Source organism: Platalea leucorodia (genome assembly GCF_965183815.1).
Source record: "Platalea leucorodia genome assembly, chromosome: 11".
NCBI lineage: Eukaryota > Metazoa > Chordata > Aves > Pelecaniformes > Threskiornithidae > Platalea > Platalea leucorodia.
This window is the reverse complement of record NC_138833.1, coordinates 17616179-17642044: the sequence shown is the minus strand read 5'-3', so window position 1 is coordinate 17642044 and position 25866 is coordinate 17616179. Positions and strand designations below refer to the sequence as shown.

General features: G+C 53.9%; 1 protein-coding gene across 1 annotated transcript in view; it reads left to right on the top strand.

Moving 5' to 3' along the window:
• DPYSL3 (dihydropyrimidinase like 3) overlaps nt 1–25866 on the top strand; it is a gene marked incomplete at its 5' end in the record, with an annotated part of 43346 nt that overhangs the window by 12598 nt on the left and 4882 nt on the right. The window contains 8 exons of the mRNA XM_082323756.1: nt 12642–12730; nt 15077–15261; nt 16319–16483; nt 16752–16813; nt 17252–17332; nt 19658–19726; nt 22888–23008; nt 24497–24653. Coding sequence (XP_082179882.1) covers nt 12642–12730; nt 15077–15261; nt 16319–16483; nt 16752–16813; nt 17252–17332; nt 19658–19726; nt 22888–23008; nt 24497–24653 — 929 coding nt within the window. The remainder of the gene's footprint in view (nt 1–12641; nt 12731–15076; nt 15262–16318; nt 16484–16751; nt 16814–17251; nt 17333–19657; nt 19727–22887; nt 23009–24496; nt 24654–25866) is intronic.

Below are 25866 nucleotides of genomic sequence, written 5' to 3'. Positions count from 1 at the left end.
ACTGATCTTTGAGGGAGTTGCTCACAGTCTGTGGGCGTGAGCCCTGCCTGGAGGCTGATATCCCTGGGAGGAGCAGTATTGGGGTGGTGGCCTTAAATCCCCTGCCTGTAGCAGGCTCGAAGCGGGCAGGGGCAGGGTGTGCTTTCTGGAGCTGAGTCTCCATTGTGCCTCCGAACACTGGCTGTCCAGAGGTGGGCTTGCTCCGGAGAAATGAGGGATCTGGTCACTCACGAAGCCTATTGAGTGTTGGGCCTCTCACTGCAGCTGGTAGCAAAAGCCCGGGATGAATCCACGTCAACATCACCCACTGCCCCTTCCCACCTTCCCCTCCCTCTCTGGCCACTGTCGCACTTCAGCGTAGGTGGAGGTTCCACAGGGTGGAAACTGGTGTTTTGATAGGGACGTTGTCTTGGCATTTGCGGTGGGCGCGCTGGAGGCACTGTGGGCTCCTGATGGTCAAGGGCAATCCCTTCCAGGGACTTCGGCTTTTCCAGAGCCTTTGTTACATTCCGTGACACATCATCTCCGATGAGGATTTTGTGGATGGCATCACCTGTTGCCTCCGTCCAAAGGAGAAAGAAAGGAACTGTCCTGAAATTGCTGTGACTTCTAGTCCTTAATAAGGCTGCAAATAAATTCTGGCTTGAAGAATTACTCACCCTAATGTCAGTTTGGGCAGGTGATTGAAATCATGTGGTAATCCAGCTGGAGTGGCAGTAACACCTACCGCTTTTAATGTAATGGTTCCTTGAAAACATTGAGTGCTGACCTAGAAGTTTAGTTTGTTTCAGGCCATACATCTGCTGGTTTCCCTCGTTTCCACTGCCAAAGCCCCAGTGTATATTCTAGCCAGGAGAAAACTAAGCAGAGTTGCTCCACTGCGGAAAAACTTGCGTCACTGCCTACCACCTGCCTCGTACAACACCGAGAGTGTCTCCTGCTGCCTCCTGGCAGACCTCACGTGCATCCAGCACGAGCAGCTGAGTTTCAGATTCCTTCCCATTCATGTCTGCTCCAGAGTGGGAGTTTGAAGGGCTGCAGAGCTCCATGTTGCCTTTGGGAGATGATGTGGATGGTGGGAATGGTGTGGAAGCCAGTGGAGTTGTGTTTCTCAGTAACAGAGCCAGTGGGCTCTCTTCCCAGTTCCCTCCAGCTCTGGCTCTCAAGTTGAACATCAGCGGTTAGGAGAGCTGGAGCCAACAACATGGAATAGCATGATCATCAAACGCTTGTGAGCACTCATCACTTGGAGCTAGACTCCCCCACAGAAGTAAGGGTGAACCCATGGATCTCAACGGGAAGGGGGCAAAGAGCCTGGAGGGAGAGGCACAGCTCTGGGTCAGCAACCCTCTTCCTCCAGGGACGGCATGCACAAGCACAAGGAAAGCTTCTCTGAAGCTTGTGTGTGGTGGAAGCTCCTGGTGTGCTGGGGTGGGAGTGTGTGACCTCTTGAGACAGCGCATCCTGCCAGAGGTTCCGTCTGGAGAGGGTGCACCAGCTGCAGTGTTTCCATCCCTTGGATTCACTGTGCCCCAGGGTAGCTCAGCCCCTGAAAACTCGTCTGCTAGGAGAGAAGAGGGGATGGTTGTATGCAAAGAATACATATGGGGAGGAGGAGACCGTGAGCGTGGGGACGGGCTGTCCTGGCAAGTCTGCTGAACATTGTGACATTTGAGCCCTGATTATTCCATGACTGGGTATATTCACGGTACCTCAGTTGTGCCTGTCTGTAAGAGCCGTCGGTCACAGGCGCGTAGGGCGGGTGGGATCTGCTTTTGTCCTCTGCGCTGGCGCTGGGTCAGCAGCATCCTGGTCTTTACTGACAGTTGTTGAGCCTGGCTGCTGGGCATTGACAGACCACAGTCAGAGCTGGGTTTATTTTGGTGACAAAGTCCTTGCAACAGCACATGCCTTCTACTCTGTTCACACTGCTGGTGTTCCTCATTATGCCTGTCACCCATCATGGCTGTCCGCAAACATCTAGTGCCATGTTATCCCTGTAGGTGTTTCTGAGGAGGTTATGAGCTCTAAGAGTATTGCCATTTTTAAATAACTTTCAAATTGACCATGCTTCATGTTGAGGATGTTTTGAAGCACGCAAGTAACACCTTGCTAACTGCACCTAGAAGAGGTCCTACGGAAAAAAAAAATCTTTCCATTTTGAATGTTTTGGGCCCAGGGCAGCACGTTTTACTGTATATTTGTGTGAGTGTCACATAGCAACCAAGAGGAAAGCACATCTCTTCAAAAGAAGGGTCTGAAGTCACCGTGGTTGGCCAGCATCCACAGGGCTGATGCAAGCTCGGCTCTTGAAACTGTCCAAGTGCTCAAGTCAGCAGCATCTGCCTGCATAGTTATTTATCTAGTATTAACTAATTAACTGCTATCCCAGACAAAGTAACATGGTACCACCCAGCACGGGGATAGTCTTAAACTTTCTGAAAAATGGGTGAGTGAAGTTTCAGGAGGTTTGGTGATAGGAGTCAAGGGTCTTTCTCACGTTCCAGCCCCAGCCAGTCTAATTTTAGTAGAGACCAGGACCTGTTCTTAAATCACAGCGTCATGGCAAGAACAGTACGGTCTGGTAACTTATCCCCTCCCCACACCCTCCTCGGTCGCAGAGGCTCTGGCACAGCCCTGCTCCCCCATTCCCTTCCCGGCGCTTGCAGACGCCTCCCTGCCCATGGATCCACCAGGGATGGGGAAGGCTTTCAGCCGTCTCCTGCTGATTGCTGGGGTGCAGCAGCTCACGGGGTGCAGCAGGGAGCTGGGGGAAGGGAGGCAGCAGGCAGCGGTCCAGCTGGGCCAAGCAGCCCATGCAATTTTGCAGGTACCCTCGTAGTCATGCCAGTAATAATAAATAGGTTATTGAGAAGCTGCTGACTTTTGCTTTAAGCTGGTGAATGCTTTTTGGGTTTAGAATAAATATGTATTCAGTAAAACTTTCTAAGACCTTTAGCGGAAGCGCACACACAGTAACACTCAGTGAGTAATAAAAGCTTTGGGCTGGATTACTGAGCCAGTGGAGACATCAAAGCTTGCGGTAGGGAGGGCTGCCATACCAATCCACGTACTTCTTAAACCCTTCAGCAAGGAGAACATGTAATTAACACTTGGAGTGTGACCCTCCACTGAACCCCAGCGGCAGAGCAGGCGCTCCGGACAGTCCATGCTGCGATCACCCACTTCCCAAAGCTTTGTAGCAGCCAAAGTTGGCTGCAGCGTTAGGGATTGCGCTAGGAAGATTCCTTTGCTTGTGCACGCGGTGGTGAGCAGAGTGCTCTTCGGGCCCCTGCAGCCACTGCAAACCGTGGTTAGGTTCTAGTTCCGAAAGCAAACTAGAGGGTTGAGTGTTGATCATCCAGGTCAGATGGCTTGTTTTTCTGGCAGGAGCTAGAAACCAGATTCACAGCAATGACTGTGCCAGGTGTGGCTGTAAGATTTGGGTAGCGGAGGACATGCTGTTAGCTGCTGCCTGGCAGCAGGATCTGTAGGAAGATCTCACTGATGGCGTTCAGAGCTCTGCACGAGAGGAGTCACAGCTGGCCTGGGAGGGAAAGTGAGGTTCAGGCCCGGCCATGGCTGTGCAGGGCAGCGGACGTGCCGGCAGCATCGTGGATGGCGTCAGGTAGGAGAGGGCAGACAGAACTCCAGCTGGCCCAGTCCTGGCCTCCCAGGCCCAGCATCATCTGTCTCAGCACACGCTGAATACTTGTAACCAATTCCACAGCTTAGACCTTCCTACCAAGATCACAGCTGAGGAAATACAGAAGTCCTTAGTGCTGCCAACACTCGTAGTGTTTACATAGGACACAAGTTTCCCAGAGTCAGGTGCGTCCTGCATTTTCTTATTTTTTAAATGTTTCCAATTCTTGTGCCTGTGAAATAAAGTTTAAGGTGATCCAAATGCACTCCAGCAGTATCAAAAAATCCATTCTTTTAGAAGTCTCTTTCAATTTTTTAGAAGTCTCTTTCAATTTTTTAGAAATCTCTCTCAGTTTTTTAGAAATCTCTTTCAATTTTTTAGAAATCTCTTTCATTTTTACTCACTGTTACTACATGGAATGATAGCCCTCTGCCCAGGGCCAGCTGCGTGCTGGGCCACGTCGGGTGTGTGGCACCTGGTGCCGGTGCCCAGCACCTGGCATGCGGAGGGGGGCGAGCCCTGCTTGGCATGCCATGCCCGGGGCGTCGTGCACTGGGAGTGGTGCCCAGAGCCCCGTACCCGATACATGGGGAGTGGCGCCTGCAGCCCAGTACCCGATACCCAGTGCACTGGGAGCGGTACCTGGAGCCCGGTACCTGATAGCTGGTGCGTGGGGAGTTGTGCCTGCAGCCCAGTATGTGATACCCAGTGCACTGGGAGTGGTGTCTGGAGCCAGGTACCCGATGCACTGGGAGCAGTGCCCAGAGCCCAGTACCTGATCCCCAGTGCACTGGGAGCGGTACCTGGTGCGCTGGGAAGGGTGCCTGGAGCCCAGTACCCGATACCTGGTGCGCAGGGAGCCGTGCCCAGAGCCTGGTACCTGATACCTGGTGCACTGGGAGCGGTACCTGGAGCCTGGTACCCACAGCCCAGTACCCGATACCGGTGCACTGGGAGTGGTGCCTGGAGCCCAGTACCTGATACCTGGTGCACTGGGAGCGGTACCTGGAGCCCGGTACCCACAGCCCAGTACCCGATACCAGTGCACTGGGAGCAGTACCTGGAGCCCAGTACCCGATACTGGTGCGCAGGGAGCGGTACCCGGAGCCTGATACCCGATACCCGGTGCACTGGGAGCGGTGCCCGCAGCCCGGTACCCGATACCGGTACCCGCTACCGGTGCCCGCAGCCCGGTACCCGATACCGGTGCACTGGGAGCGGTGCCCGCAGCCCGGTACCCGATACCGGTTCCCGATCCCGGTGCGCGGGGAGCGGTGCCCGCAGCCCGGTGGCGCGGCGCCCCCTGGCGGTCGCGGTCGGCGCTGGGGGCGGGGCGGGGCGGGGCGGGCGCCGTCCCCGGTGGCGGCTGGCACGGCGGGCGGCGGGCGCGGGCTCGGGCTCGCCTTTGTGCGCAGCGGGCGCGGAGGGCAGCGCAGGCGGCGGCGGCGGCGGGTCGGGCCGGGCGGGCGGCGCCATGTCGTACCAGGGCAAGAAGAACATCCCACGCATCACGGTGGGTGCCGCGGGCGGGGCGGGGCAGGGCGGGTGGGCGCTGCCGGTGCCGGGCGCCCCGCGGGGCTGGCGGCGGTGCCCGGGGAGCGGGGTGCCGGTGCCGGGGGAGCGGGGTGCCGGTGCCCGGCGCTGCGGGCCGGACCGGGGCGGCGGCGGCGGCGCGCAGACAAAGAGCCGCGGCCCGGCGCGCCGCCCGCGCAGGTGTCCCGGCTCCGCCGGTCGCCCCGGGCTGGGCAGAGCCGCGCCCCGGCGGGCTCAGCCCTGGCTGGAGCTTCTGCGGGGACCGGTGCCCGGCGGCACCCGCTCCCCGGGCACTGCCGCGGCCCCGCCTGGAGCAACCCGCAGAGCCGCCCCTGCGGAGCCGCCCAGCCGGGCGGGCGCGGTGAGCCGCCGCGGCGCGGAGCGGCCCGGCGAGCCCACGCTGCGGGTGGGCTCCGCTCCGAGCGGGACCGGGGGCGCCGGCGGGGAGCGGGGCTGCCGCTGCCCTCCCGCCTGCCCGTGCCGCGGGCGGCCGTTCCCCGGCCAGGAGCGCGGCTCCGGGGCGGGTCCCCGGGGCGGGGAGCGGGGCTGCGGGGCTGCGGTCCAGCGGGCGCCCGGGCTGGCCCGCAGGGCGTCCTCCGCGCTGGGTGCCCCCGCCGCGCCCCGAGCTGCTCCCCAGCCGCGCCGCATCAGGTGCAGCGCTCCCGCCGCTGGCGCAGTAGCGCAGGGACCACACCTACCGCCAGCACGGCACCGCCGTGCCGCCCCTCGGCCAGAAGAAAGAGGCTGGCTGACATCTTTTCTTTGACGGTGCAGGGAGCCCCGGGTCCCACCGGTGCCCCGCTGTGCTGCCCTCTCTTCGGGGCTCTCACGCTCTGATCCAGCTTGTGCCTTTCTCCGCCGGGTGCAGCTGCCTTCCCTGGGCCCTCCCTGGAGGAGGCTGCGTGGGGCTTTCTTCTGGGAAAGCGATCAGGTCTTTCATCTTCTTGATGGCTTTCCGCTGGCTTCGTATAGCTGTTGTTTTTTCCTCTGAGGACAGCTTTGGCCCCTTGAAGAAAAAGGAAGAACAAAGCACTTGAGCTTCATTATTGTTTTAAATGTACAGATGTGAGCAAAATGCTCCCAAAGAAGCACAAAGATCATTAACCACTATAAAGAGAAATTCCTTTGTCAACCCCGATTCAATTGCTTTAATAAGCAATATTAGTGCTTCACACATCTTGCCTTTTCTGTATCCTTAGACCACCATAGTGACAACAACGTTACTGCTGCAGGTGGGATTTCTCCCATTCTCTGGGGCTTTTTCTGCAAGGACCTTTATGGTACGCTTTACCGATACGCAGGGCTTGCTCCTGCTCCTCTGGGATCCAGCAGGAACTTTCTCACCTCAGTGGTAACAAAATCTCACAAGTTGCTTTATTTCTCCCTATTAAATCCTTTCCTCGGCCCGCTGAAGTTGAAAATGCCGCGGGCGAGCGGTGTCTGCGTAGCTGATGTTACAGGTAGCTCTCTCCTCTGACTTCTGCAGCTTGGTGACGACCCTCCGGGACTCGCTTGCCCTGTTCTGCGGCACTGTCGGGTCCTGCTTGGGGTGGAGGAGATTGCTCTGGAATTCTGGTCGAATGACCCGTACGTCCTGAACCCATGTTTGGAGACCCAAGAGAAGCGATGAAGTGAAGTCAGGTGTTGGGTTGGTCTTCTCTGTTTTAATGGAATGGCAGAACGAAAAGCTCAGCTACGGTGTCTCCCCTAGAACAAAGCCTCCCCTGTCCCTTTCTGCAGCTCGTGGCCCCCAGGGCGTTGTTTTGATTGTTTATTCCTCCTTCCTAGATTTCTGCCCCAGAACCTCTTCTTGCGAGTCAGGACACATAGCGACTTCTGGGCTTGGCAGATTGTCAGCTAGGCTGTGCTTGGTAGTAGAGAGATTTTTGGGACTGCCTTGTGCTATTAGGATATCTCTCGGAGACCTTTAAGGCATCTAAAGCATCACAGCTGGGGGAGGTCTGGAGTAGGAGAGTATAGAGAAAAATTATAGGAGCCTCCTTGTGCTGGCAGGTAACTCACCTCTAGATCTCAAAGCTAACAGCACTGGGGCAGTGACTGAGCCCACAAGAGAAGGGAGCAGCACCTTCCTCGTTTCTGTCACGCAAGCAATAGGCAGGTTTGGCTTTTGTGAAGGATGTATTGGAAATTTGAGTATTTTTTACTGCCTGACAGCTATTGTTTGAACTGTCTAGTGTGATTCTGGAGATGCACAAGCACTCCCTCCTGGTTCCTCTTGTACTCAACAGTGCTGCGGTCGGAATTTGTAGTTAGTTTCTGACAATAACATCTGAAAAACCACAATTTGCCTGTTGTATCTGTTTGCAGCAATTTCTGGTCTTTTCTAGGACAGCCATTTTAGTGGAGAAGCCAGGAGCATGAGTGAAGGGTGCATGTGTTTGTGCGAGAGAAATTGCTGTGGGAATTATTCCCACCCTGAATTGGAAAAGCCTGGTCAAAAGCTACGTGTGACAGGCAAAACTGTAGCAGTTGAAGGAAGATTGGGAAGTATGGGCATATCTGTTGGTTGCGATGTGGAGAAAACACGGGGAGGGGAGGTGAACTGAGTCTTTTGGCTTTCTCAGTGATTGCTTCATCAGCTTGGTATGGAAGTGTTGCTCTTCGCTGTGCCTTAGGTTGTGCACAGTGCATGAGAGACACCAGTAAACGTAGTACTGCTTTCCAGATGTGTGCTGATGCTGGGATGCCCAGCTCAGGAGAACAGTAATTTCAAACCTTGTGTGTCTGTTGAGAGACTTTTTATTAGTTCCTTTTCTTTGGTTGTTTGGAGATATAATCAAAATACTTCCCCTCCTGCAGTCTATAGTGTGTTTTCCTATCCCTGCAGAAAGAGAGGTGGAAGACTAAAGCGGTGAAATGCCTTGCCCTGGTTTCACAAAATAACTGTTAACAGAGCTGCTGGTTGAATCAAAATCACCCAGTCTTTGTGCTTTGGTCACAAAAACCTTTCCTATCCCAGGTAGACTGGAGTTCCCGTATTTTTTCTTGGTGTGAGCCATGCCCATTCCGTCGCAGCCCATCTCTGTGATGTCTCTGGCACCTCTAAAAACGATGAGGTCTGCCTGGGGGTGGCTAGTATGTTGTGTCAGGTGTAACTGGGGAGAAAAGCCTCAGTTACAGACTAGACAGATTTTGGTAAGCTGGCAGCTACCAGTATGGCATTTCTTATCATGCCCACAGACCATGGGCAGTCACTGAGGGTAGCTGGCAGCTGGCTGGCTGTCCCTGTGATTCCAGCCAGGGGTTTTTCCATGCTGTCGTGTGGTACATTAGCAAGGAGGAGACATCCAGCTACTGATGAAACACCATTGCAATTAGTGTCTCTCTTACAAGGGAAAGAGCAGTAAAGCCATCCACCTGCTTCCATGCTACCCTAATTATGCCCTTGTGCTTTGTAAACAAGGTGAGCACTATTCTTGCTGGATTCAGCAGCCTTCTGGAAGCTGCTGCCTTCCTTTCCTTCTGCAGCATCACGCTGAGAAATGTTAAGAGACCCCCTGATATTTTGGGATCTCAAATGACCAGATGATGCTTAAGAGCATCAGGAGCAGAATGTGGGCATAAGGGAATGGGTAATGGTTTTGAAAGCTTGATCCCAGATGCCAACAGGCAGAGAGACAGGGAATGTTCAGCAAAAAGGCTTCCCAGCAGGGCAGGCGTGTTGGGGGCTGGTGGTGATCCCGCCGGGTTTTGGCAGAGCTGTGCTGGAAGGATGCTTCCAGGCTTGGCCTTGTGGGGCAGCACCTGTGCCTGCAGAAATGGATGCTCACGAAAGGTATCACACGGGTGACAAATGGGCTGTCGCTGGCTGCGTGGAGACTTGTTGAGACGCAGTCAGCGGTGGAGATCAGGCCGGCAAGCCCGACACGTCGGGTAGAGCTGTGTGCAGCCACGGCGTGCGCGGCACCTTTCACTCATGCTGCCGCTTCGGCGTGCCGGGCCCTTTGCACAGAGGCTGGCCTCTGTTTGCCGGGGCTGAGCTGGGCAGCAGGGTGGCCGGGGTTTGGGCCCTGGGCACGCTCGCCCAGTCCCACAGGGCTCCTGCCGGGCCGGGAGGAAAGGTGCTCCCGGCGGTGCCTCCGCGGCTCCTGGTGCAGGAGGGTTTTTCCATCCGCTAACAATGGCTGATGCCACAGCCTGACACTGGCTGGCGGGGAGACGTGGTGGGTGTGGAGACGCACAAATGAGCCCTGGCAGGGGAAACAGTGCATTTATTGTAATCTGAGGCTGCTCTGGCAGCGTGTGCTGCAAAAGCCTGTCTATTAAGTCAGACTTGTTTCCTCGTAGCTGCTTCATTCTTTTCCTTTCTTGCTCCCCTGCCTCTTAATGTCTCGGTGCACTCCTGAACGATGCCAGAGGCTGTGGTGTCATTTGGATTCTACTTATTTTACTGTATCATATTTTTTCCTTGTAGTAGGTGGGTAGGCACCAACGCAGCCCTTCTCTCCCCTGCGGGCACGGGGGTGTCTGGCAGCCGGGCTCGGGGCAGGCCCTGAGGCAGCGCCCGATCCCCTGAATGAACGCCTTGTTCGTGCTCCAGCCATTATGGACCTCACAATTTTGTGTACTAACAGAGTTAGCACTGAGCAGCCCTTCACATCTGCCACAGAATGACCATTTGTGTTTGCGGGCAGGCATATTTTCTGAATTCATATTAAGAGTTTATTCAGTAATTGTCAAGTGCTGCAGTCTCCTACCCGCCACGCCGCCTGTGCCTGTCTCCCTTTGCTTTCTCCGGTCCGATGCGCAGGGAGAGGCAGGCCAGCGTCAGTATTTGCTGCTGCTCCTGCACTCTAGTGAGAATGAACTCCAGGGCCTTCGGGAAAGCGAGTTGGGGAGGTTTAAAGGGTACGAGCAAAACAAAAAAAACGGAGGTCCGGTCGTGTTATTTGATCTGGGCAGGTAGGCTCTTTTTTTCTCATCGTGCAGGCTAGGTAAAGGCAAGGAGGATCTGCCAGGGAATAGGGGACTGGTTTTGTGGGAGAAACTCTATGTACAGTTGACTGAAATATAAAACAAGAATCTTCTTCCCTGTGTTCTCACCATGGCCTGATTCTTCCATAGCTGACACCTGATACTGTTGCTTGGTAGTTTCTATCTACATTTCTTGTGGTGTTACTTAAATACTCATCATTTGCATCCACGGGAGCCATGGCTCTGCTGCTTGACCCCTGTGACTGACAGGCTGTAAGCAACTGGCTGTGGTCACGCTTTGCTCTTTTAGGGGTTTCTGAACTTAAAATTACAGCATTAGTGAGCTGACAATTGGATAGACACAAAAGGAAGGGCAAGCGCCCTGTGCTGGGGGAGGAGGAGAATCAGTGGCTCCTCAACAGCTTCTGTTTGTGCTCGGGGTCCTCAGCCCCAAAGCCGAGCATGGCCTGGCATGAGCCCATCGGGGAGAGACGCAGCGCAGGCTGAGAGCTGGCGTGAGGACCCGGGGCTCCCGGGCCAGCGTGCACCCGGCTCTGCCCCTGCCTCGGCTGTACCTGGGGGAAAGAGCTGCAAGCGAGGGGTGGTAATGGTCCCCCAGGTCGCTAGTCAAGGCCGGTGTCTTCATGTGCTGGTTGTGATCTGTTAAAGCTAGGGGTTTAAAGGAGCTGTGCAGGTCTGTGACCAGCAATGTGCCCTTACTCGACACCCTCCCTTAGACAGCAAAGCTCTGCTAGACCTGTGCACCGATGTGTTAGCTTAGGTTAGGGGAGAAGGGGAGCTGACCCCGGGTCTGCTTGTCGGGGAGGACGGTGGGTGGGACGGGAACAGGGGAGCAACTCGGCTGTGTGCTTTCCCTGGTGGCAGGCGAGGCTCCTGATCGGCACTAAGCTGCGCTGAGCAGGGAAGGTAAATCCCTGTTGCTGGGACTCGGGTTGCTGGTCATCGGTGCAGCTGTGGGAAAGCCCTTGCCTGGGAAGCGAGGAGAGACCGTGGCTCTTCCCCCTGCGCCAGCACTGAGCTGCAGCCGGGGCCGAGAGTGCCGCGCGTTCTCATCCTTTCCCCACCCAGTTTCTTTGTCTCGACTGTGTGTGGATGAGATCGCTGTAAAAACGCACACCGGGCTTGGGGCTTCGGCTGCTGCAGGCTGCAGGGACACGGGGGGATTCTCTCGCATCCTTCTGTTGCCAGGGAGGAAGCTGCAAATTACCGCCACTGTGGTGATGCTTCCAGAAATCGCCCCAGGGGTGGCGGATGAAGAGCAAACCCAGTTCCCTGCAGAGGAATTAATTGTGCAAGAGCTTCACAGGGTGAGGCTGGCGTGTGAGCCCTGCTGAAGGCTCCGGTCAGACGTGGTCCAGGCTCGGACTGTGGAAGGGGGGTGTACTCATGTGCCGAAACCTGGGTTGTGGGCACTGGGGGGAGCAGAGAGGAAAGTAAGGGGAGCCTGAGAGCTGGAGGGTTGTCGGAGGCGTTTTAAGGAGTCAGGAAGACTGCGTATTCTCTGGAACACCACGATCAGTTTATGTCACCCGAATACGTGGTAGCTGTGTGTGAGATCAGGCTGTTTGCCCTGTATTGCCCCCAGCTGGTGTTCGGACTTGTGCAGGTGGAGGTACAAAAGCAGGACCTCAGCCTTCCCGGTTCCTCAGGACAGGGTCTGTTCCCCACAGGACAGCGTCCATTCTCTCCCGTCAGCGTACGCTGGGTTGCCCAGGTCCAAAAGCGGGAATACAGGAAGAGCACAAGAGCAGTTCTGGTGTGGGTGCTCCTCCACTGTCAGGCTGCGCTCCTTCGGAGAAGGCTGCTGGCCGCTTAGGTCGGTAGAAAGGAGAACAGAGGAGGTGGTAAATGATGAGACGGGAATGCAGTTCAGTGGCCCCTGGGTCTTGTGTAGAGCTGTGACGTTGTGAAACGTCTCAGAAGGATCACCCCGGGCATCGCAGGGGAGGGACAGATTCCAACAGCAGATGCGTTATCTTCAGGGCTGCCTGTCCTGTTGGTGGTCTTTGCAAGGCGATAACAGGTGAGAGAGAGAGAGATAAATTGTCTTTTCTAATGCAACTTATTTTGCATGGTATTTGGATAAGGCTTAAGGACGTGCCCTTGGTAACAAACTTGCTCTAAATACTGGTATGTGGCTTGTGCTGCCTGCAGATTTATGTGCATAATGACCTGGCGTAGGAAGCTTTTGACTTCTGTCTGTATATTTTATGGAAGCCTATTTGCTTTGTCCCCAGTGACGACTCTTTGCACTCATTCTGCCTCGGTGGTGTTTCTGGCCGCACCTGCTCCATTCAGAAACAGCCCTACGAGTATGCTTTTTTTCAATCCTTGCTCTTGTCCTGTTGTTTCAAGCGTCGGTACAGATGTGAACTCTCTCCAGTATCGGCTGTTGGGGTGAGCTGACTGATGCGGTAGGAGAGCACCCAAGAAGGGCACTGTACTGGCTGCTGAGAAGGACGTGTATCGCCTGCTACTGACGACTGCTGTGTTCTTCCCTTCGCAGAGTGATCGTCTCCTTATTAAAGGAGGAAGAATAGTCAACGATGACCAGTCATTCTATGCTGACATTTACATGGAGGATGGCCTCATAAAGTAAGTATGGGACTTTTACGGCGTATTATGTCCATCTCCCCTTAAATCAGCTTCAGGTTGGATGGCTACTGGCTTTTTGTGGAGGTAGTCTGTACCCAACTTGCCAGCCAGTAAAACTTGATAGCCCGCTCTGGTTAGAGGCTCAGCTCTCTGCAGTGTGTGAGCACATATGTGATTGCCTGACGTGTTTACATAGTAACTCCAGTGGCTGAATTGCAGTCGGGCTGGTGACTTCGTGACACAGCCTCCATTGTACAACAAAGCTGTTTCTAATTGCAGCAGGAACAAGATTTATCTTTGACTCCTGTTTTGCCCTGTGTTAACAGTATTAGCATGAATGACCCCACACAAGATGCCATTTGTTAGCACTAACAAGGACAGTGCTGTGCTGCAGGTCATCTGCATCCTCGAGATTTTCAGGGATTGCAGGCAAACCTCTGGGTCCCCCCCAGCTTCTTCGTGTGTGTTTCAGAGGTGCAGTAATAACTCCATCGTTTAAAGGCTGCAGTTCAGACGTGGCAAATGTATCACGGTGGGACCAACTCCAAGCTGGGTGAATTGAAAGAACCGTGATGGTTTATAGCAGAGGGACTTGAAAAGGCATTGCTTGCTCTACGGTCAGAGGAAAATATCCAGCCTTCCCGGGATGGTATATTTTAAAAATCCAGCAGCAGAGAAATATTTCAAGAAGTGGGACTGTATTTTTATGAGGCTGTTTTTAGCTGGTAGACAAGAGCATTCGTGATTGACTAGTACTTGTACCCAGGCAGGGATCAGAGCCAGCTTCAGGTCTTGCTATGGCACAGACTTTCTGGGTATCCTTGGGCAAATCACTTAGCCTCATCTGCAGCCTGGAGGTCACAGAATTTCATTGCCTTAGAAGTGAAATGCTCTCGCAAGTGAATTCTAGTAAGAATACAGTGAGCAGTTTAAATCCTTTGGTGATGGATTCATCTCAATAAAAGCGGTGGAAAGAGCTGCCGGTTTGTTGCTGTGAGGACACTGGAGCGAACAGTTCTGTCCTCAGAACTTTTGTTATTCTAAGGAAAAAAACCTGCAAAGTGACTAAGGAATTTGCTCCTCATTTACCTCCCCAGTCTGTCAAGGAAATCAGAAGTTTTCCACTAAAACCAAGTTGTCTTTTATCTTGATTTATCAGGGAGGACTGAGGAAGGCTTGATGAAAATAGGATTTCTGAAAGAAGAGATTTGAAGGCTGAGTGCTACATATGGGCAGATAAAGGGATTGAGGGGGTGGGGGGCTGAGTAAAGGGAGTCCTAAGGTTCGGGTGACCTGGCCTGCAGGAGGGCTGGGTATGTCTAGGGAAGGGAATGTCATGTGCTAGAACAGCACAAACTCCAGAGGACTGTAATGGTATTTTAGGTTACGAGTAGATGTATACTGGAACTTTTTAGGTTTCCTGTTTTCAGAAGATATTTTTAGGTACTTGGGATTTTAGCTGCCTTCACTACAGCGTGGCCCTGCTGATAGCAAAGATGTCCTTCAGGGGCGTGAAGGAGACCATGTGAGAGGGGAGGACTCTGTCTGCACTCCTTGGGAAGAAAGTGAGCCCAGTGCTTCCAGGCTGTGCCGTGAGCCCAGCCGGGCTGCAGCCAGCCACGGTGTGCACTTTGTGAGCTCCTCCCCAGCTCCCCGGTGGGCAGCTTCCCTTTACCATCGAGACTTTGGGCTGTGAGCAGCATTACAAGTCCCTGACGAGCCCTGAGCTGGCCTAGCAGCTGTGGCATTATGCTGGGAAATCATCTTTCTCTGTAAGTAAGCCTCAGACTTGAGCCTTACTTAAGGTGGGCAGAAGGACGGGGGAGAAGAGAGATTAGGGGTGCGGCTTACTGGAAGCAGGGCTGGTGTCGGGTTTTGTGAGCGTGCACCCTGGGTGAACAGGTAGGACTGCTATGCTGGAAACGCTTGCAGGATCCTGACTCATGAGTCTGTGGAGTATGAAATGTCCTAGGCAGCTTCTCATCATCCACTGCAGAGATCTGCATGCCCGTCCGACCACACTCCCCAGCTACCCCAACTCAGTGCCTGCCCCAGACAGCAGGTGCCATCACAGACACCATCAGAGCATTCGGACAGATGGCAGCCACCCCTGGACTATGCAAGTCGTGGGTTTAAGCAAGCCGGACAATCCTGCATTTTGCTGCAGAGTGAGATGGTTTCACTCTGCCGGCTCCTGCAAGCCCAGGTGTGGGAGTGGGAAGGAATCAGGCGTTTCTGCTGGCGGGAAGAGCTGACCTGGCTGCTCCCTAGGTGAACTGTTCATTGGTTATATTGTGGCTGGTTTTCCTTTGTGTGTGGCTCACCATCTTGGTATGATCTCATCAGGCAGATTGGAGACAATCTGATTGTCCCTGGAGGGGTCAAAACCATAGAAGCCAATGGGAAGATGGTGATCCCTGGAGGAATTGATGTCCACACTCGCCTGCAGATGCCATACAAGGGGATGACAGCAGTGGATGATTTCTTCCAAGGGACGAAAGCGGCCCTGGCTGGTGGAACCACCATGATCAGTGAGTGCAGCAGGCAGGTCCTGTATGTGACAGCACCCAGCACTCTTGGAATGTTGCCCTGTTATTTCTTTTTCTCTTTGCTTTTCTCAGTCTTCTTTGCTTTAAAGGTCCATGACAGTGCGCTCATCTTTTCTGTGATCTCTGTCAATGCAGTCCAGAGAGTGAGGAGTGGGATGAATCTTTGGGATCCTTAGCAATACTGAAGTGGTGGGACAAGAGATTTGCATAGGACCCCTTGCCCTTGCAGATCCTGTGTTCTGCAGTGCTTCATTGTCTGCAGACACTGGTGCCCCTGGGACCCTCAAAAAGGAGCAATGGTGTAACTTTTTTTCCCTGTTAAATAAAAATAGGGCAGCATGGTGCTCAGATGACTCTGAGCAGGGGAACAGAGCAATGTCCTGGCATCCCGCACTGCTCAGAAATAAACAGTGCTAACGAAAAAGGAAAGGGAGTTCTGAGGTCCTTCCCTGGAGAAGGCCATAGCTGTGCACTGGTTTGAGGTACTGGTATTGCTGCTGTGCAGCGGTCACAGCTGTGTGCACTGCAGGGTTTCTTGGGATGCAGGAGCAACTGTTGATCCTTCCAGTAAAGGACTGGGTTTCTTGCCCTCCCCCCACCGGTTCTCCTTCCCCCGGGCCGAAAAAATAAGTTGTGTGAAATGGGCTGTGGCAGGGCATGGGGATTACATGGTGGGCAAGAAAAGGTGCATTAGTATTGCAACATGGGAGGAGGCTACGTGTTAACAGGGTGGAAGTGGGGGTGAGGAAGGACAAGTCCCTTCAGCGTTCCGCTGATTTCTCAGCAGAAGCCTCTAAAAGCCCCTGGTCCTGTGCCAAAGGCTGTTAAGCAAAGGCTCTGTGTGCTCCCCTTCCGATAAATGCACTTGGAGGAGCCCGGGCATGCTGTGGAGGTGATGGGGACCCCTTCAGAGCTGCCCTGAAGCTGCTGAGGATACGAGCCTGGGATTGTGGAGATGCCCGGCAGCATGCAGGGCCGTGGTGGGGTAGCCTGAGCGGGGAGCCCTTGCCCACCACTTGCCCCTGCTGTGCCTCTGCAGTGGACCACGTGGTGCCGGACCCCGAGTCCAGCCTGGTGGAGGCATTGGAGCGGTGGCGGGAGTGGGCCGACGGGAAGGCCTGCTGCGACTATGCGCTGCACGTGGACATCCCCCGCTGGAGCGACCGCGTCCGGCAGGAGCTGCACACCATGGTCCAAGAGAAAGGTTTGCTGCCCACCACTCCCGCGCGCGGGCCTTGGCGAGCCACGTCCCCTCACTGCGGGGTGGTCCCGGTGGAAGGAGGGCAAGGGGTGACTGTGCTGTCGTCCCTCCTCTTGCTGTTGAGTGCCTGCGGGGATCCTGCATGCCCACGAGCGGGAGTTGTGCCCTGCGGATGAGCTGGCAGGGAAGGCAGCCTGGAGCAGGCAGCCTGGCTGGGACCCTCTGGGAGAGCCCCCAGCTCACCCCTCTCTCCTCTCTGCTCTGCCCCTAGGAGTTAACTCCTTCATGGTGTACATGGCTTACAAGGATTCGTACCAGATGTCAAACACGGAGGTGAGACCCCCTTCTCTGCCTTGGTTGTGTTGATGCGAGGGGCAGCGGGGGGGACGGCAGCCACGCTGGGCGCATGGCGGCCGGGGCGGTAGGCAGCCCGCTGCACCTGGCCGAGCCTCGTGGCTCCTCTCCTCTGCCTTTGCTGCCTTCAGAGGGCTGCCCCTGGGCTGCGGGCACGGTGTGCCAGCCACGGGCCGGCCAGGCTCCCGTGCTGCAGGTAGCAGAGGTCCAGTGTGGAGATCACTGAGAGCATCCACCGGTGGCTGCAGCCTTCGGAGAGCACCGCCCGGCACGGCCAGAGCTGGTCCCAGTGCACCCGTGCCAAGCCCTGCTGCTGCCAGGGCCATCGGCTGAAGGGCCATGCGGGGTGCCAAGGCCACGCACAGGCCAGGGCAGTCTGTCTGCTCAGTAATCATTTTTTCTTGTCTTTTGTTTTAGCTGTATGAGATATTCAGCTGCCTGGCAGAGCTGGGTGCCATAGCTCAAGTTCATGCTGAAAATGGGGATATAATTGCACAGGTAACTAACGACTCTTCTGGTATGTGGGGACTGAAAATCCATCCCAGGCAGATTCGCTGTGGGGCATCGGCAAAATGACTCTAAAGCTGCATGGACATCTTTTGAAAGGGGATCTCTTTGCTGCTCAGCAGCGATATCAAATTTACCAGAATTTTCTGCTGTGAATATGTGGTGCATACGCAAATCTGAAATAGTGAATTAGTGATTATCTAAATGGAAGAGAGTGAGCCATCAGCTATGGTTCAGTCCAACCGCAGCTCTTTTTCAGTGTGGAGAGGCAGAGGCCTTTGCCTTGCACATAATCAGCCAAGGGAGTTAAAGTGTATTGAAAAGTGCTGCCGCAAGAGAAGAATTTTCTCCTTGCTGTAAGCAAGCAGCCGGCTAATGGAGCTGGATTTGCAAGGGAATTGTTATGAGGGATGTGGTTTGGTGTTCAAGTGGGTAGGCTGTATTGGCCTGCTGTGTTGTAATTGGTGCTGGATGAGAGAAAGTCCAAATGTTTTGATTTTCATTAAGACAGAGAAGACATTGCTCAGTTATGCTCTGCAACTACTTGTTTTTTCCTGTCTCTCTCATTCTTGGGAGTTGAAGGAGTGCAAACTAAGAGGTCATTCTTCAAACATTCTCTCAGATTACAAGAATCAGGTTTTCTTTGGACTTTTTAGAGCTGCAGCGCACAACTGGATGGCTTTTTCACATGAAAAAAAGAGTGGTCAGAGGAATTGTCTTGGCTAGAGTTTACCTCTACTTCAGTACCAGCCTAACCACAAAATGTCCCCAAACTATTAGTTGGTAGCACTTCACAGCCCTGGGAATTGCTTCCTTCTGTCAGGACCGATTGAAACATCACAGGCTGGTGTGGGGCTCAGCATGTTGTTAGCACAGAGACGTGATGCTTGTGGTCACCCGCTGGTGGTGGTTCCCAGGAAGAAGGCAGAGGATTTGTCTTCTCCATTCTCCATTTCAGTCCATTTTACTTTCAATGGTCCTGGCAACTGTGTGTTTCTCCAGAGTTTGGTCAACATAGGAGAGGAGGTTGCAGGGGAAGAGATCTGATGCATGGCTTGAACAGAAATAGGACGTGAGCAGAGCTCCAGACTTCAGACTCTGACGTGCTGTAGGTGGTGGGTGAAGAGCAAGATGTGAGAAGGGTATTGTCAAGTCTTTGCTTGGCACTTTCACTGCAGCAGAGAAGGTGTCAGAGGAGGTAACACGCAGCACTTCTGTGCAGCCTCATCCTTTGATACACTCCTCCAACAGCTGTGAACACATCTGTTATCGTTGCTGGAGTTACACAGTCCTGACGCTGATTGGTGGCATTATTTAATGCCCATAATATGCTCAGTACTCTGCAAGGCACAAGAAAAAGTGGGTAAAACTGCTTGCTTAGAGGCTATCACTGCTGCTGTGCATCCACTTCACACCCCCCCGACACCTCTTGGAGAAATGTTGCCTGTTGTGCAACTGCAGGTGGTTTCTGCAAGTCAAGGCCAGGTGTTGGGTGGGAGCAAACATGTGCATTGCCCCAGGCCCTGGCGGCATGTGGATAAAGGTGTGAGGGTCAGAAGGATCCCCGCGTGCCTTGGTCAGGGCAGACTGTGAAGCCCCCCTGCATGTTTCCTTCGACCTCTGTCAAAGGGAGATGTTTGAAATGAGGGAATACGAGAGACATCTCTAGGGTACAGATGGGAGATAGGCAGGCCAGTGCATGCGGCACGCACACACACACACACACACACACACAATTATCCGTGGTCCTTATTTATAACAGCGAAATACTCAGGATACTGTTAATACAGGAACCAACACCTCACACCGCCAGCTACTACAGAAGTTGATATAGGACAGGATTTAGCACTTGCTGATATCCAAATGATTAAACAGCACTGGGGACCCAGGAGTAACCTTGGGAGGAGAATTTTTTTTATTGCCTTTAATGATTGTTTTCTCAATAGTTTCTACTCGGGCTACTTGCTTTTCAGCAGGCGAGCCAGGGAGGGCCTTGGAAAGGGACTGTAAACATCAAGTGCTGTTCATGGAGCTGGGGAGTTTTGTACCCTTTTTTCCTCCACACTGTGCTTGTTTCATTGAAGAGGTTTCAGTCAGTGTCCACGCTCCCTCCAAGCACTCCCGTTATCCCATCCTCCCTCTTTCTCTCTCAAACCCCTTCAGGGTGCAGCAGCCTCTCACGGTGCACGGTGGTCCCACAGGACGTAGGGTGGTGGCAGTCCCGAGGGAAGGGCTTGACACAGGAGGGATCTGCTTTTCTGTGCGGTTGATAGTTTTACAGTCTTCTAATGTCCCTCTGTCCTTTCGATGTCCTAGGAACAAACCAGGATGTTGGAGATGGGAATAACCGGCCCCGAGGGCCATGTGCTGAGCAGACCTGAGGAGGTAAGATGCAAAGGACAGTACCAGCCTTGCTGCACTGAAGAGCTTTCCCCACAACTCCCAGTAGGGCTTAGTGTATTTAGTGGGGCCAAGCAAGCATGAGGGGCAGGGGGTGTGTGTGTATGCATCCATGGGTATACGTTTATACAGGCAATACAGTCTTGTTCATCATCAGCTCAGGAAAGAGTGAGGTGCACGTTTGTGACAACATTTTTCAGTCTTGCTCAAGTCTCCTAGCAGAAACAAGGGCTTCTGAGTCTCCCAGAGATTAATCAATCAACAAAAAGATCTGTGTGGCTGTAGCAACATTTGGGGTTGGTTTGGGGGCATTTGTCTTGTATAGGTGACTCCACGGGTGTAAGAACCCTAAGAAGAACCAAATGGTGAGTTTTAGGTCCTCTGAAAATTCACTGTTCATGTCTGTCTGAGCGCAGACAGATTCCAGCCTCTTCCTGCTTAATCTCTGCTTAGGGTCTAAAGTGTGTTTCAGAGTCAGACAGACAAAGCCATTGGTGGAAGGAGTGGGAGGGAAGGAGAGGGGGAATTTCCTGGTTACAAATCATTGTCAAGACACTAATTAGATTACTTCTAATTTTAGCTCACAGGGTATTTTTCTGTTTGGTCCGTTAATCTGAGTTGAGTCTAATTTTAGATAGGTTTTCTTGAGATAGCTCCCTGCCGAGAGGTGCTTTTAACTTTCCACAGCACGTGAAAGAAGAAAACAATAGGAATTTGGTACAATAACAAAGCTGAGCAGGGGAGCACAGGGTCAGATTTGTACTTCAGGGTCTGCTGGAAGTAAAATCAGTTGGCTTAAATTGAAAGTGTAAGAAGTTGACTGTATTATGGCTGGTAGCAACATATATAGCGTAGTGTAATACAGTGCTTATTCTCTTTGAAGTATGAGACTGTAAAGCATTTTTCTATACAGGGAAGAGACTCAGCGTCAAATACAGTAGATCAGAGTTGCTCTGTGTGTAAACTGCCATTTATTTTTATGGCTCTGGACCCGTTGCCAGTAGTTGGCAAGCTAACCCGCGATTACGGGATGCTGTGGTTGTGCCAGGATTTGAGAACTGTCCTATTATCGTAAGACAGCACTGCAGTTGTTCTTGTCCAAAGCCGGTAAAACATTGTTGAGTGTTTGATCTTGAAATGTCATTAAAGCATAAGGCAACTGAGAACAGCGCAAGAAGGCTCTAGATACCATCTGTTCAGCCAAATCCAGATCTCATTGCCTTTGAAAATAAAGTGTCCCTCTTCTAGAACATCCTCTACCTGGGAAAACGTTAGGTAGAGCACAAATGACCCTGCTACCCTCCATAAAGCCTGCAGGTTGATGGCAAAGCACTGGGAAGGTGGTCCATAGCTCCGTGGGTCTGCTCTGGCCCGGTGCGACCTCTGCGGGGGTTAAAGACATGCTCTTCTGTCAGCTGATGGCAGTGATTTGGTAGGGCAGGATGGTGCTGCTCCAGATTGTAACCTGCTGCGAAGAATATTCAGTGATGGCTCCATTTGCTCCTGTCCACATGTTAAACCCCGTCAACTACTCAAGTCCATAAGCGCACTGATAAAAATGTTTTCTGGTTTAAATTTCTGTTTAAAGAGTCTTTAAGCAGAAGAGATAAACCTCTTTTCACTGTGCAGTAAATAGGCCTGCAGAAGTACAAGGGGTGTACGGGTGCATGTGTGTCTGGGTGCAGCGGTCTGTTCCTCCTGCTACTGGGAGAGTTAAGCTTGCCCGGCCGGCTGCCCGGCCCGCAGGCGGTTACTGCGTTCCCTGCAGCTGCAGTCCCGGCCTCCCCCGGGAGCTAGCTGATTGGTACGTTGTCTTTTTAAGGCTTCTGTTTTGAGCTTTCTCATGCCGAAGCTTGAAGCCAAACTGTAGAGCAAACACTTAGAGAAACTGTGGGCTTGAGCTCAGGCTGAACACAAGCTGATGTAATAGTCCAAAGATATCCCTGGTGATGGAAATCCACCGTCTGCTAACAGCAGGACAGTGAAACACAGGGCGGGTGTCTGCAGGCTGGGACGAGCAGCAGCTGCATCCCAGGACAGCCAGACCCCGATGCGAACAGCCTGCCAGCGCAGAGCTCGCTGCACCCCAGCTGCAGGCGGGGTGACTGTGCTGGTTTTGGTTGGGGCAGAGTTAACTTTCTTCATAGTAGCTAGTATGGGGCTGTGTTTTGGATTTGTGCTAGAAACAGTGTTGATAATTCAGGGATGCTTTAGTTATCGCTGAGCAGTGCTTACACAGAGTCAAGGCCTTTTCTGCTTCTCACATCACCCCACCAGTGAGTAGCCTGGGAGTGCACAAGAAGCTGGGAGGGGGCACAGCCAGGACAGCTGACCCAGACTGGCCAAAGGGCTATGCCACACCATATGGCGTCATGCCCAGTATATAAACTGGGGGAAGAAGAAGGAAGGGTGACATTCGGAGTGATGGCGTTTGTCTTCCCAAGTAACCATTACGCATGATGGAGCCCTGCTTTCCTGGGGAGGGCTGAACACCTCCCTGCCAATGGGAAGGAGCAAATGAATTCCTTGCTTTGCTTTGCTTGCTTGCATGGCTTTTGCTTTACCTATTAAACTGTCTTTATCTCAGCCCAGGAGTTTTCTCACTTTCGCCCTTCTCATTCTCTCCCCCATCCCACCAGGGGGAAAGTGAGCGAGCGGCTGGGTGGGGCTTAGTTGCTGGCTGGGGTTAAACCATGACAGTGACGTTTGGTCAAACCAAACGCAGCCACAGGAGAGCCTGGAGCAGTGAGAGGTCTGAAGGGGCAGACCCTTTTGCTGTCTGGCGTCAGCCTGTGAGCTGTGCTGTCGGGCGCAGGCAGCAGTCCCTGGGCTCCTCTGGCTGTTGGTGTTGCTGGAACCAGGCAGTGGAAAAAACAGCAGATGCAGCTCTGCGCTGGCCCCCAAGCACGGTCCAGGCAGCGCTCCCCTGCTGAGCATTGTGTGGCTGTAGCCTGCGGGTTGGGCCAGGCCCTAGGGAGGCTGGACCTTCCCCGGCAGGTCTCCCTGGTTAACTTGCGTTTGGGGAGTCAAGGGTAAGAGCGAGGGCACAGGGTGTCCGCAGCAATCCATGGTGTGCCAAGAGGAGCAGGGGCTCTTCCCTGCCCGCCCAGCGCTCCTCTGCAGCCATGTGCCATTCTCTCTTCCAGCTGGAAGCAGAAGCTGTCTTCCGGGCCATCACTATTGCCAGCCAGACCAACTGTCCTCTCTATGTCACTAAAGTGATGAGCAAAAGCGCTGCTGACCTCATCTCGCAAGCCAGAAAAAAAGGTGAGTGGCAGCTGCTGCTGCACACAGCCTTGCTGTTGCCGCTGGGATCCGGGACAGCTGGATTCACTGGTCCCCATGTCCTCATGGTGGTTTTGCCAAGACCACCGCTGTGCCTCAAGTGCAGTCCGGTGCTTCCCCTTCTGCTGGGGAGCAGTTAGTTCAGGGATTTACCCAACTTGTGAAGGGCACAGGGACACTGCACCAGGCCACATGGAGCCACCTCCTGGTGTCACATCAGGTAACATCAACATGTGCGTCACAGGTAGGAGCAGTGCTTTAAACACCAAAGTTGGTCTGCGGCTGTGAAGGGCTCTCTGAGGAGACTCGTCTGATCCACGTGCAAGTGGTTTGCACTGCGGCATATAGCCCCGGCCTCCCTTTGAAGTGCTGGCCCCTCGGGGGTGCCTGGGTGCCTTTTCAGGTGGCTGGGGGGCTTCATTTGTTGCTGGTGGTGGAGCATAGGGACTCCCCACATGCACGTGTCCATGTCCACAGCCATGTTCAGTGAGCCTCTATAAAAAGGCTGGGGTCTGGGAAACGTAGAAAATGCATTTGTAGAGAGGGTCTTGGTGGAGTTGGTAACTGTGGAACATAACGAGTGTCTCCCAGAAGCACTCACCCAGGCTGTAGAGCGTGTTTGGAAAGAAAAGCACAATTTCTCAGTCCCCATACTAGTTTGCAGCATGACAAGCCCTGCTCCCCAAAAAGCCCTTGGTCACCAGCTGCTGCCCTCTCTCCTGGCCTCTCTCTGGAGTTGGGCACCAGAAGGCGAGTGAGGAACAGGAGCGGGGGACGAGCCTGCCAGCTCTTTGGTGGCATGTGGTAAATATTTACGAGGGATAAAGGAGGAAGAATGCACAGAAGATGACGATGAAGGACATTGTGAGAGGCTTGGTCGTCAGCCCAGCATGGTTCAGTGTTGGGCTGCACTGTGGTCTGCTGCCCTGTTGCGGGCTGTCATTTCTTATCAAATTGCCTGACCCCTGCCAGGTGTGCCGGCACTGCCGGTCAGCTCTGAGACGTGGCTGTCGCTCTTGGGCTGAAAGTCAGCGGGATGAAATGCCCCCCGCTACAGCGCAGGGACAGCAGTGCTTCCCAGGAGCGTGGCTGGGGCAGGGCAGGCTGGGAAGCAGCCATCTGCCGGGGCAGGAGGCCAGGTTGCCAGCATCGTTCCTCTCTGTGGTGTCTTCTGGGGAACACAGCTCTGCGGCTGTGCCTTCCCGCGCCACGCTCCCTGCACCAGCAGGATCTGTGTCCTTGGGCGGGAGGGCGCTACGATGATGGTGGGCAGGGCTCGCCCCTGACACCGATGTGGGCCTTGCTGTCCCTCCTGCTGGCCCCAGCACCTGAGGTCCAAGCAGGCAGCATGGGACAGCCTGATGTGGGTCTTGGTGTCCTCTGGGCATGGCAGGCTGTTGGTAGTGCTGTGAAACAGAGAATGCCTCTAGGTTCCACCAAAACAGCGTCCTTTCTGTCCCCCTTTTCCAGGCAATGTGGTGTTTGGTGAGCCGATCACGGCCAGTCTCGGGACCGACGGGACACATTACTGGAGCAAGAACTGGGCCAAGGCTGCGGCATTTGTGGTCTCTCCGCCTCTGAGCCCAGACCCCACAACCCCTGACTACATCAACTCCCTCCTGGCCAGGTGAGTGACAGCTCTGCTGGGCGATGCTGCTAGCAGGGAGAAGCGCACCCTGGCCTCGAATAGGGAAGGAAGAGATTACAGAGTACCTGGGCAGCGTAGACATTAGCCAACCTGAAGCACTTCACTGTAGGTATTTAATGAGCTGACTGATGAAATGGCTCTAAGAGCCATGGTGGCTTATCCCTGAGACTGGAGGGAGGATGGGGGAAGCACCATACGCTTAACATCAGTAATGAGAAAAATACCAGTGCAAGTAGTCATGAACCATTTTAAACGCCTTGAAGAAGGCAAAGAAACGAGGACCAGCTAACACAGACTTGTCAATGAAAGCGTTCACCAAACTGGAGAAGCCCTTCTCCACGTGCAAGGTGGGGAATGGCTGCCTGGGTTGCGATGGTGCAGGAGAAGGTGGAGGGGTTGCAGGTGTCACAAGCCGGTGGGGGCCCACCAGTCGAATACAAAGCAGAGGTTTTCTCATGCCTGTACAGGTTAGCAGTAGTACAGCCTGCAGAGTGCACGAGGCCTTTAAGGGCAGCTCGTGCATATCTAACAGGGCTGGTAGGTCCTTTTTTTCACCCTGAAGGCAAGGGGGCGGGGAAGGGATTTGTTGAAAATAGAGAGCAAACAATAAAAGCACTTCAGCAATTTGCTTTGACCTTTCACAGTTATACTCCATCCTCTCACTGGCAAGGCACGCGCAGCAGCTAGGGACGCAGAGCTGATTGCTGGCCCTGTCCACGCGCCACGTGTGACTCGCACGCCCCTCTCACACTGTGTTTGCACACTGAACCCTGTGCGTGGTGGCTGGTCTGTGTTAGCCAGGGATGACTGACACTGAGGGGGCTGTAAATGGAAATGACCTTTGAGGTAATGCTGGAAACATCTCTGACTAGATGAGCAAGGGATGACTGGTCAGCAAGAGGTGTCTCGGCAGAGGGGCATGTTAGGATAAACCTGGGTTGTGCCAGGGTGGAGATGCCATGGCTGGCCTGAGAGGTGCTGGTGCATTTGGTGTCTGAATATGCAGCTCACCCTGGATTTTGCTGTAGTCAATGAGCAAGGTGTGCCTCTGCTTGGTCTGGACGTATGAAATAGGTGCAGGTCTTAGGGACTGGCAGGGAAAAGTGAGCCCAGCTCCTGAACTGGGTTTCTAATCCTTCCCTTCCACTTCAAATTTACCCCAGACCTCAAAGGAGAGGCAAGAGTACTTCTG